Below are 12,544 nucleotides of genomic sequence, written 5' to 3'. Positions count from 1 at the left end.
TATATATATATATATAGTTCAGATAAATCCATTTTTTATAAAAAAATCAAAAACGAAGAATTTCATGACTTTATTGGCCTGACCAGGAAAAAAGCAGTTTTTCTATTTTTTATGATACTTCATAAGAATTATTCATTCAAAACCTTATAAGAATAATTCTTATGAGGTGAGATTGATTCTTTAACTTGATATCTTTTGTTCTTAATTGTAAATTAAAGATGGTAATTAGTCTTATACTAATTATTGTCTCTAATTTCTTCATGATAGGGTCTAGATCACTTTTGATCTATGATAATAAATTGACTCTCTTAGTATCATGATAAGACTTAATCCGCTAATCTTGAGTACTAAGATCAATTAGGGTTCTTAGCACTTTATCTTTAAATTAAGAATTTTATTCTTAAATTTCACATTTCTTTCAATTTTCGTCTTCAATATTTATAATTTCGCTTCCGCACCACATAGACTATCTTTTGATACTTATTCCAGAACATATTTTCTTGACACAAGAATATACTTTTTTTTTATATCTTGCAACTTCGATTCCAATAAAGAACTTAAGTTCACCAAGATCTTTCATCTTGAATTTTTGTTGTAGGTCATCTCTTGCCTTATTGATTTCATTCTAACTATTTCTAATGATAAGTAGATCATCCACATATACTAATCTTATAACCAAGTTCCCTTATGTCCCCGTAGTAAATAAAGAATAATCATAGTGACTTTGAGTGAGCCTTATCTGCATAAGAGCACCACTCAATTTATTGTTTCAATGCCTTGGTGCTTGCTTCAAACCAATGCAATGATTTATGCAGTTTGCAAATCTATCAAGCAAAACCTTCAAGAACAGTCACATAAACTTCTTCCAGGAGATTCCCATTAAGAATAGCATTATGTGCATCCATTTGACAAGTGAACCACTGCTTAGATGCTGCAAGAGCTATAAGGGACCTGACAGTCACCATTTTGTCAATGAGTGAAAATATTTCATAATAATCTAAGCATGTTTGTTGGTCATACCCTTTAGCTACCAAACTTTATACCTTTCAGCCTCAATTGTACTTCAATTTGCACCTATTTGCACCCTATGTGTTTCTTGCCTACCGGAAGATCAACAAGATACCAAATGTGACTGTCTTCAAGAGCAGCAATCTCAAGCTGCATTGCGTTGATCTAGTTTGGGTTTGTGAAGGATTGAAAAAAAAAAGATTCCTGAATGGAGGATTTAACTACAAAGGCAGGTTAATAGTAAAAGGACAAATCAGAGTAGGTAACATAAGAGGACAAGGGATATGCACAAGGGAACAAATTAGAGTAGGTAATATAAGAGGACAAGGGATATGCACAAGGAATAACAAAGTCACTTAACCAAGTAGGATGGTTTATAGACTTGACAATTTTTGTGAGTGTTATAGGTTGGGAAATCACAAAGTGGGGTTGATTTTGAGGTTGAGGAAGAGATTCAAAAGGCTCACCTTGAGATACAAGATCAGAAGGGGAAATAAGACTAGGAGTGTCATGACATAATGGAATGTCTAAACCTGAAAACAGAAGTGAATAGTGGATTGAACATAAAGGAAGGGGAAGACAAACTCTTCGAATAAGACATTCTTTATAGTAAAAAACATTTTAGACTGCATGTCATAAAGAAGATACCCTTTTTGAATGATAGAGTGACCCATGAAAACTGTAGGTACAACTCTAGGAGAAAATTTATCTAGTGTATAATGCTAAAAGCATATCTAAGACAACTAAAGTCTCTTAGATGTGAGAGAAATGAGGGGTGATCATACAGAAGTTCAAATGAGGTTTTAAAGTGAAGAATATTGGAAAGGGTTCTGTTGTTTATATATATAGCGGCATGGACACATTCACCCCAAAATTTTAAGGAAATTCTAACCTGAAACCTAAGTGATCTGGCTACACCTAGAATGGTTCAATGTTTTCTTTCAACTAGCCCATTTTGTTGTGGAATGTTAACGCAAGAGGTCTGATGTAGAATATCAAGATGATACATGCGAGATTGAAACTCTTTACTAAAAAAACCACATTCATTGTCTATTTTCAACACCTTTATAGAAGTAAATATTATATTATTTATTTTTTAAAGAAAGTTCCTCAATACAACGATTACTTATAAACTGAATAAGAAACAACCATATAAATCTGGTAAAGTCATCCACTAAAGTTACAAAGTATCTTTTCTTGTCATGAGTAGGTACTCTATAAGGACCACAGATGTCGTAATGCAGTAATTCAAAAGTTGACTTATAACTAGAGTTGCTAAGAGGGAAGGGTAATTTTGTGTGTTTTGCCAAAGGCCATACACGACATAGGCGATCTGCAGACTTCAAATGTCCTAGAATTTTGAGCTTCTTGTTTACATCCAAAGGAGCATGTATTAACCTTCTATCCCAGAGAAAATTGGATTCAAAAACTTGCTCTACAGTGTGTGCATAGTTGATTGTTAAATGTGATGGATTTCGGACCACATAATGTCCTTGCAGAAGTACAACCCTTGATCTTCCTTACCTATTCCCTTCTTTTTGCCAGTGAAAAGATCCCGGAATATGCAAAAGTCAGGAAAGAAAACAAACTACTGAGTAGTGCAGTTCCTTCTTTAGTTTGGAGACAGATAATAAGTTGAACTAAAATGATGGGAGGAAAAGAACATTAGAGACTAATTTATTTGGAAGGATAGTAATTGTTCCTTTATGAGATACATATACTACTTTACCTATGGGAAGATGCACTTTATTCTTCATTGTATCTAAAATGCTTTCACAGTAACGCAACAATTTTAGGCTAGAGACTATGTGATTTGATGCCCCAAGTCCATAATCCAATTCGTACTTACTGTAGAAGAAGTATTTAAGGAAATCATGATACCTGCACTAGCAGCTTGTGAGAAGGCTCTCTCTTCAATACATCTACTCAGCATCCCTAGAATTTGCTGGTACTACTCCAGAGTGAAATAAGGTTAAAAATATGGTTGAGATACACTAGCCTGAGGAGTGGTCTGGATGTTGTGATCATTTGAAACAATCGGATTACTGGAGTAATCCATGCCAAAGTTTGAGTCTCCATAACTCCAACTTGATTTGCATACTAACCTACTCCTTTCTTCTTGGACTTAGTCCAGTTAGGTGGATGCACTATTAGATTATAAACAACGTTCTCGATTACGACCATTATAGCCACAAAACTTACAGATTAGAGGATTCTTCTTCGGTTGTCTATTTCTAATAGAAGAAGGCATTCTACTAGAGTAATTTCCTCCTGAACTTGAGCCACCCTCCTGCAAAAGTTGTTACAACCTTCATACTTCCTTTGCCAAAAGCTATGTGATATCCCATAATCCCTTATTTTCGTGAGGCTTCTTTAAAATCAAAAGGAGGCACACTTCTTTGACTGAAGAATGGAGTGTCATCTAAGGTCTCAACAATGTGAGTAGCAGATGAGGAATGGGCAAGAGATATCTTGAGTAGGTCTTTCTAGTATATCCCGAGAGTTACTTCCTCGAATATCAACGAAGGAGCCGTGAGAAGAGGGGCTTTTCAGCCCTTTTGATAATTGATAGTCATTGAATAGGCTTTGTTATGTATGGGGATCAGAGACATCATCAAAAGATGACTCCTAGACTAGCTATATATCTCATTAAGCCCCATCAAAAACTGTAATAACCTTTGGTATTCATAGTGTTGTGCATAGTGTTTGGACTCAGAAACAGCTAGGGCAGGGCATTAGAGAATCAAACTCATTCCATAGATTTCATAGTCTTCAAAAATAATATATATGTGCCTTGACTTAGAGTGACAATCTTTACATGTAAATGAAACACTTGAGAACCATTTATAATGTCAAATCTCTCTTTTAGATCCAGCTAGACCTTGTGTGTATTGGGAGAATAGATAATGTTTCTCAATAACTCTTTGTTTACAACATTCATAAGCTAGGAAAACAACACAACATTTACTTTCTCCCACTAATCATGCATGGACACATCAAACTTATCGTTGGTGTGTTTACCATCAACAAAGCCTATTTTGCTATTACCCTAGAGACATGAAGTCATAGATCTACTCCGCAATGCATATTTGTCAAATCTAGTTACCTGAAGAGAAATAAGTGAGCTACCTCGAGTATCATCAGGAAGTAGGTGTAAGAAATGATGGTGATCAATAACAACTCCTCCATTGTTACGAGTTGAAGTCAAATTTAGATATCCTAATACTCCTTCAATCACCATTGATGAATCTTCTCATGAACCTCAGATTGACTTCATCACTAAATTGTGCTATTGAAATCAAAGATCTGTCCTCCATTACAACCTCTAACAGTCTAAACTTCAATCTCTAAACAAATTGGAGCTCTGATACCATGTTAACTTTCATGATGGAAGTTCATCTTATCTTTTAGAATAATACTTAATATTTTTAGAGAGAAGCACAAACAGAGAAAACATTTTTTTCATTCATCTTCTACTTTGACTTAAATGATATGTATTTATAGAGTAACAAACTTAACAACCTTTTCTGATACCTAGAGTAATTGTGCTAACTTTTTAACTACCTCCTAACTATACTTTAACTTGCATCACTAATTCAACATCTTCCTCTTCCACAAATTCACCCGAAGAAAATATGTAGTCCTTTGTCAAACTATCAAAAATTTGCGAAAAGAAGCTCATTTGCGTTAGTTTTATTTTTTGAATTTGAGCTTGGATGACAGACTACCTTCTCTTTCAAATTGTCGCTCTCCAAATCAACAGATAACCACAAATTGGACAAATATCAACAACAAATATAAATCAAAATAGTAGGCATTCGAAATAGATGAATGTGTGGCTTCCAATAATTTGAGTCCAAGTTCGAGTTTGGTTAACTCACATGAAGAAGAACTGAAAAATAGAGGTGAATGTGGAAATCAAAAGTGATGAACTGAAAAACGGCCAAGCAATATCCCCATTTCAACAGTAGTAATAGAGAAACACTTCCTTCTTCATTCACTAGACTCAGAGGGTAGTGAACTCAATTCACTATTGGTGGCAAAATTGGAAAATAGAAGGAAGAAGAATGCATCTTTAGTTAATTTGTTTGGGTTAAGTTAGTTGAATGGGTCAGGTATGAGTTAGATTGGGTGTTGTGTTACTTTTTGAATAAAATCCGGATAATTTCATTTGATTTTGATTCTGTGATATGTGACAAGTTTGTAGAGAACGAAATCGAATAATGTAACAGAAATAAAACTAGCCATTAAACTAAAGTTTCTTGATAATTTTTACCATTTTCCCTATATTTAAACTATTCCCATAGTAGATGATATATTTGGCCATTTTCGTTTATTTGATCAAAATTTTGCATTTTGTATGAATGGATACAAGCTGGAAAGACAGCCTAGATTTGGAAACAACGGGCGAAGCTCTTATTTCATTTTATTTATGCGCATTATGTAGCCACATGAGTGTAGCTTATTTGTAGAATAAAAAAAAACCCTGAAACCCAAATCCACCGACGCCCCATTTCCTCTCTTTTTCTCTTCTTTGCCGGAGAGAAGGAAAGTTAGAACCAGAAATGCAGAGGTCAGGAGACCAACGGTCAAAGTCATCTAGACCAACAACCATTCACGGGTTTGCTCAATCTGGGGATCTGCTTGGCTTGCAAAAGATGCTTTCTGCCAACCCTTCTCTTCTCAATGAACGTAACCCTGTTGTACGAATCTCTTTCCTTCTTTCTTTCTTTTTTTATGTCATTGTTCATCTCTCTCAATTCGTATGAAGGTCAACATTAGGAAAAGAAAATAATCTTGTGTATTTGACTCCACTTTCTTGGCAAGTATGTTTCAAGAATTCTCCCGGTTGTTGTTTATGACAGCTTGTGAATGGTTGCCTGATTCAGAAAAAAAAAAGGGGGGAAATTCTGATCTATAAATCTAAAATCAATGTCCAATACAATATTTGCTTTTTAAACTTGAGAGGTGTTTGAAATTAGTCCGTTAATAATTGTCTTTGTGGTGCCAATGATTGGACATCAAAGTGGCACTCCAGTTCACTAGCAAGTAGCAACTCAATGATAGCAGATTGACTTAGTCACAACTACAATCTTATCATTGAAGTTGTGAACATCGCCTGTTCTGCTTGATTAAACATACAATAAAATGTACTGTATTCTAGACTAGAACCTCTTTTCCAAAAATAGATGCCTTAATAGGAGTCATTGATATTCTTACTCTGATGAATTACCAATCCTATAATTGCTAATGGATACTGTAAAAATCTTACAACCACTAAGTTGGAATCGTTTTGTTGGTGCACTTCTTGAAAATGGGGTTATTTTTTTAAAATTGAAGAGAACCAAAATGAGAAAGTGAAAATGAAAAAGCAAAAACAACTGCAGCTTGGAGACGGTAGGATATATGCAAATCCTACTCTAACATTTGTAGGGTCAAGAGGTTGTCTCCTATAGACCCTTGACTCGAAATAAATATAGGTAAAACAAGAAATTAGGGAAAATAACAATATAATAGCAAGATAAACAACATAAATGAAGAAACAAGTAGCAGTGACAATTAAAGAATAAGATACTACGCTAACATGAAGTAATACTACTAAATGAAGAGATGATGAGAAGAAGGGATTGACATGCATAAAAGTACAATAACACTCGGCTACCTACTACCCCTTAACCCTCATCCTCGACCTCCATACCTTACTATCTATGGTCATGTCCTTAGTAAGTTAAAGATTTTCCATTCCCATAGTTTTTATTCGGCCCACCTTTACCTCTCATGAAAGTGTGTTGTGAATGGCGAGTGCCTCATCGCCAACGGCGAGAGGCGAGGCGAAGTGAGCCCTTCTCGCCATTCCACACTAAGGCGAGGCGACATACAAAAGGCGACCCATGGCGAGCTAATGGCGACAATAATGGCCGCACCTTTTTGATTTAATTTTTTTAAAAAGATTTGACTTAGCAATATTAGTCAATTTTTTTTTTTCTATTTTCAAAATTTGCTGCTGCACGACTCCTCTTCCCCTCGCGATCTCTTCTCCCCGACTCCTCTTCCCCTCGCCGGTCGCTTCTCTTCGAGACTTCGAGTTGCTGCTGCACTGAGGACCTGAGGTATACCTCTTTTTTGCTGCTCCTCTACTCCTCTTCTTCGTGCAATCTTATCTGTTCTTCTTCTTTCGTTCTTCTTGAGTTTTCTTCTTCTTCTTCAGTTCTTCTTCACTTGCTCTGTTTTTTTTTCCCCTTCATCACTGCTGAATCAGCATAAGTAATAAGGGAAAAATGTTTAGTGTGCTGACTGCTCTATGTTTTTTTTCCTCTGTTCTCTTATGAGTTTTTGAATTGAAATATTTTGCTAATATATGTTGTTGCTATTGATTATGTGCAATTAAATATATTTAATTTTTGGTATTAACTGGCGCCTTTTTCAAAAAGGCGAGCGCCTCGCCGTGTGGCGAGGCAGGCCCTTGTCGCCTTTTGTCGCCTCTCGCCGTCCAAAACATTGCGTGAAACGTGCTATAGACAATCTCTCATACCTCCTTAATGGTGCATGCGTGCACCTTCTCTTATATGCCCAAACCATCTCAACCTTGCTTCCATCATTTTGAGCCACAAAGGCCACTCCCCTTTGTTCTGAATTACTTCGTTTTTAATCTTTTCTCTCCTTATATGCCCACACATCTTTCTTAGCAATGATAAAGTGTAAACATCATAATTAATTATGTTAAGCAAGGCCACATTGCTTCACAATGGAAAATGTTATTTTAATGTACTTGTGATATCTTTAGGTGGCTTAGTAACCGTGGGGCTCATTTGGTATGAGATATAGCGACAATTGGTCCCAAGAATAATTTTAGGACGAGTTTATCACATGTTTGGTTGGGATAAAATCACAGGTTAACTTATTCCAGGATTGTAGTTTAATTTTTATCCCACATTGAGGGCGGATAACAATTCTGGGATACTTGTTCCCCAACCAAAAAACCCTTCGTATTTTACACTTCCAAGGGTTTCTTGATTGGGATTATTAAAATGGAGAGACTAACAATGATGTTGAGGGAGAAGATCAGTTCGAGAAGAGGAAAGAGAGAGTAATTGGGAAATGGGATATTTTCATTTCTCTGATAAAAACTTGCATCTGTATCCATACATCTATATATATAATCAACTAACTAAGCTAGTTTAGACTAAGATCAGTTATTACTGACTAGCAAATCCTCTAAATAACAATGTAAACTCCTAACATCACTCTAACAATGTATAATCACTTACTGCCTATCTTCTTATAACTTCTACTGAGTTTTCTTCCAGATCTGGACCATCTGTTAATGTTCAATATATGATCTTTTGTACCGTTTTGACATTTTGATTTCTGAGGCAGAGATATCTCTCGTTTTGGAAGTGCTTTGCTTCTAAAACGATTACTTTTGTTCTCATCATGACCAAAAAAGTGATTACTTCTTGTTCTGAGCTTCTGATAGATTTGAAATAGTATATTTGCAATGTGACTTCATCTGTGGTATCTAATTCTATTTAAAGAAGATGAACTGTTACCTTTGACTTTTCATCTGCTTGGCTTTTAAGTTTCACTTTTCATAAGAATTTCCTAAGAATGAGACAGGGTACTCATGTTTCAAACAGTTACAAGTATGAACTATATATATTCTTTATTTGGTCATAGTCTTTTGTCAGAGTCAGATACCCAAGTTTCTGCATAAAATATTTTCTTTATATAGTTTGCAATTTATCTGGGTGCAGATGGTGCAGACACCACTTCATGTTGCTGCTGGTTACAATAATGTTGAAATACTCAAGTTTTTGCTAGGTTGGTCTGGCCCAGAAAAGGTGGAAATGGAAGCCAAGAATATGGTATGTGCAGCAGCCTATTAATTAAGAATCTTCACTTAGTCAGTTGTAACAAAATGGACTTCTTTTTTGAGTTTGTCTCCCAACTGGTGTAATTCTTCTTTCTTTCCTGTTTAATAACAAAAAAAAAAGGTAGACTTATTTTGTGTATTGCAGTACGGAGAGACCCCTTTGCACATGGCAGCCAAGAATGGGTGTAATGAAGCTGCAAAGAAGCTTCTTGCTAATGGTGCCCTTGTTGAAGCCAAAGCAAATGTGTGTATTCTACTGCTTCCGTTATTATTCAGCTTGAAAATGTCTTTCGTTTCAATTGTTTGATTCCTTACTTTTCTCTGAGTCTTTCTTGCAGAATGGGATGACTCCATTGCATCTTGCTGTTTGGCACTCGCTACGAGTTGAAGACTGTTGTACGGTCAAGACATTGTTAGAGCATGATGCTAATTGTAGTGCCGAAGACATTGTATTGTAAATTATTTATTCACTAACTTTGAGTTCCGTTTATGATTGCTACTAATTGTAGAATGTATGAAATGCAGGAGGGCATGACTCCTATAAATCATCTCTCTCAAGGACCTGGCAATGAAAAATTGCGAATACTTCTCAATCGGCATCTTGAAGAACAAAGAAAACGTAAAGCTATTGAAGCATGTGGCCAGACAAAAGCAAAAATGGATGAACTTGAAAATGAATTGTCAAAAATAGTTGGCTTACATGAGATTAAGCAGCAACTCCGCAAATGGGCTAAGGGGATGCTCTTGGATGAGCAGCGTCAGGCCCTAGGTCTTAAAGTTGGTGCAAGAAGACCACCCCATATGGCTTTTCTTGGAAACCCTGGAACAGGTAAGCTTATGTCATTTGTTTTTTACAACAAAGAAGAGACGCATACTTATCGAAGAACACAAAAGACGAGGTTAAATATGTCGGTAAAAAATGTAGATACCCTGATTATATTGCTAGTGCTTCTCATTGCAGTGTAGGCTTGAGATTTTACATAGATGTATTTACTGCTTAGCTTGTGTTTGATGTATAGCTACGGCGTCGATTTCTTAGACTTCTTTGACAATACTATTACAGGGAAAACTATGGTTGCTAGGATTCTTGGGAAGTTGCTTCATATGGTAGGAATTCTTCCAACTGACAAGGTGATGGAAGTGCAGAGAACAGACCTGGTTGGTGAATTTGTTGGTCATACAGGACCAAAGACAAGAAGAAAGGTAAGTTTTTGGTATGTTGCGCTATATATTTGGCATTTGGCTCATATGTGATGAAGTCCATTAAATTATCTGCAGATCCAAGAAGCTGAAGGGGGGATTCTTTTTGTTGATGAAGCCTATAGATTAATACCTATGCAGAAATCAGATGATAAGGACTATGGTTTGGAAGCTCTAGAGGAGATAATGTCTGTCATGGACAGTGGGAAAATTGTAGTCATTTTTGCAGGCTATAGCGAACCAATGAAGCGTGTAATCTCCTCCAATGAAGGCTTTTGCAGAAGAGTTACAAAGTTCTTTCATTTTGAAAACTTTAGTTCGAAGGACCTAGCTAAAATTTATCATCTTAAAATGAGTAGTCAAGGTGAGAGCAGCTTGTTATACGGATTTAAGTTGAGTCCTTCATGTAGTATTGATGCTGTTGCAGCACTTATCGAGGAAGAAACCACTGAAAAACAGCGCAAGGAGATGAATGGAGGTCTAGTGGATCCAATGCTTGTTAATGCAAGAGAAAATTTGGATTTGAGACTCAGTTTCGAGTGTATAGATTCGGATGAGCTACTTACAATCACATTAGAGGACCTAAAAGTTGGTTTGCAATTACTGTCAAAATGAATGGAACAAGACATGACTTGATTTGTATAAAGTTTTTTGAAGAAATTTTCTGATTCACCATTGGAAGCCTGCCATAATTAGTTCATTGAATTTATGTTTCACATTCTTTCTTGTTTATTGATAGGCTAAGGTTAGGCTGTAACAAGCTAGATAAATACTACTTGTATTGTAATTTGTATAATGAGAATATCTAATTTCAGTACACCTTCATTTGATCCACCGCTTTTCAGTCTCCTAAATTAGACAGTGACTACTAAACTATTTGTAGATAAATATCTCTTTGGACTTTGCTATTTAGGTGGTGGGAGTAAAGAAACAAATAGAGAATAGAAACAACTAGAGAATCAACTTGTAGCTGGTGTTATTTTTCAACGTTTAATTATTATTTATTTTTTTATAACTAGAAGCCAAGTTAATCTTGACTAATCGTTTTTGTAATTTGATCGATATTTATTTTATCTAGATCTATACAAAAGTATTTTTCTATCTTGGTATGACAATTGAAAATATTTCTAGCTGGAGCTTTAAACGAATTATAAGGTTTAACATTAAAATGCTGAAAAGAAAAAGAACTTAAAATGAAAATTTTCACACATCCATGATTCTTCAGATGTTACTCCATTCGTTTTACGTGTTACTTCGATTGTTTAAATTTATTTGTTTAATTTCTATTCAATACAAAGTTTAAGAAAAGAAATAAAGCCTTTTCAATCTTGTGATGTTAAACTAAAGATATATTAAATGTATGAATTTAATCTTGTGATATTAAACATATCACGTGACAAAATGAAATCAAAGAGTTGTAAAAATACTTATATAAATTGATTAAAAAGTAAAATAAAATAAAATTGAAACCGAGTAGGTATGTGCTAAATACATGTATATAGACATTTATTATTTTTCACTAGGTGGTAGGAGAATAATATTAGTCTTCTCGATGAAGATACAAAATATACTAAAAACAAAAATCTATTTCATGTGACTGTAGGTTGTTTTTTTTCCGATGATGCTCCGCCTAGGTGATTTCCAGCTTTGTCATCAAGGACCTACATCCAACAATTAGATCATCATAGAGTAGGTTATCTTTTGTTTAACTTTTTATCACTTCAGTGGAGTCAGAGTTGATTTCCAGGTGGTTCAAATTGTATTCTACTGCCAGTGATACGCTCAAACTTACTTCTCAAATAAGAAGTAAAGCGGTCGTGTCAAGTAAATAACCCAACTAGTGAGGTTGAGATCGTTCCCACGAGGAAAATAGTTTAGACTTAACTTCAATCTATTATTACTTTTGTTTAGTCAATTACTTCCTTGGAAAGTAAAAACAATAAAAGGGGGTTTCTATTTCTAAATGAATGAAAATAACTAACGAAATTGAAAGAGACACTTAACAGCTTTGAATGTTGGAGTTTAATCAATTAATCAAAGTAACTAGGGTTTACGTGTTCCCCACAGGTTCATAACTTGATAATTCTAACTATAACAATTCTTTTCTAGTATCTTGCATGCAAAGTGATAAGTTATGTATTTCTAAATCCTTGGTCCGGCATCTAGAAAATTTCACTCCGCACCTTGGTCCGGCTACGTGTGTTGCTATCCTAACCCTTATCTTTACCTCATATTAAGCATCGTATTCGATATTTGACTAAGTTATTACCTCGTACCAATCAATACTAGCCTATTAGATAGTATACACTAAATCTATGTTGATAATTCTTTTCCTATTATCTACCTCCTTGGTCCGGCAAGTAGCATTAAGGCGAGTTCTAACGTTGACCATCCGTTAAAAAGACTTCTAAGCGAAAGAATTATTAATACATGCAAGACACTATTCTAGAATTGTTATTTTAG

The 12,544-nt window shown here is 35.2% G+C and overlaps 1 protein-coding gene across 1 annotated transcript; it reads left to right on the top strand.

The window, feature by feature from the left end:
- Positions 1 to 5,382: 5,382 nt before the first annotated feature.
- Positions 5,383 to 10,911, top strand: LOC107024209 (stage V sporulation protein K-like). Its single transcript, XM_015225135.2, has 7 exons — positions 5,383 to 5,711; positions 8,763 to 8,873; positions 9,027 to 9,125; positions 9,220 to 9,330; positions 9,407 to 9,710; positions 9,945 to 10,084; positions 10,160 to 10,911. Exons 1-7 carry the CDS (start codon positions 5,574 to 5,576, stop codon positions 10,694 to 10,696), a joined length of 1,440 nt encoding a protein of 479 aa, XP_015080621.1. The 5' UTR covers positions 5,383 to 5,573; the 3' UTR covers positions 10,697 to 10,911.
- Positions 10,912 to 12,544: the final 1,633 nt, after the last annotated feature.

The sequence above is a fragment of the Solanum pennellii genome, chromosome 7, assembly GCF_001406875.1.
Source record: "Solanum pennellii chromosome 7, SPENNV200".
Taxonomy (NCBI): Eukaryota; Viridiplantae; Streptophyta; class Magnoliopsida; order Solanales; family Solanaceae; genus Solanum; species Solanum pennellii.
The sequence above is the reverse complement of the archived record's forward strand: the minus strand, read 5'-3'. Positions and strand labels throughout refer to the sequence as shown.

Excerpts from the sequence above, each read along its gene's own strand:
- LOC107024209 (XM_015225135.2), top strand. The coding sequence starts at position 5,574 with ATGCAGAGGTCAGGAGACCAACGGTCAAAGTCATCTAGACCAACAACC. Across the intron at positions 9,126-9,219 it reads TTGTTGAAGCCAAAGCAAAT|AATGGGATGACTCCATTGCA; the intron begins GTGTGTATTCTA and ends TCTTTCTTGCAG. Across the intron at positions 9,331-9,406 it reads ATTGTAGTGCCGAAGACATT|GAGGGCATGACTCCTATAAA; the intron begins GTATTGTAAATT and ends TATGAAATGCAG.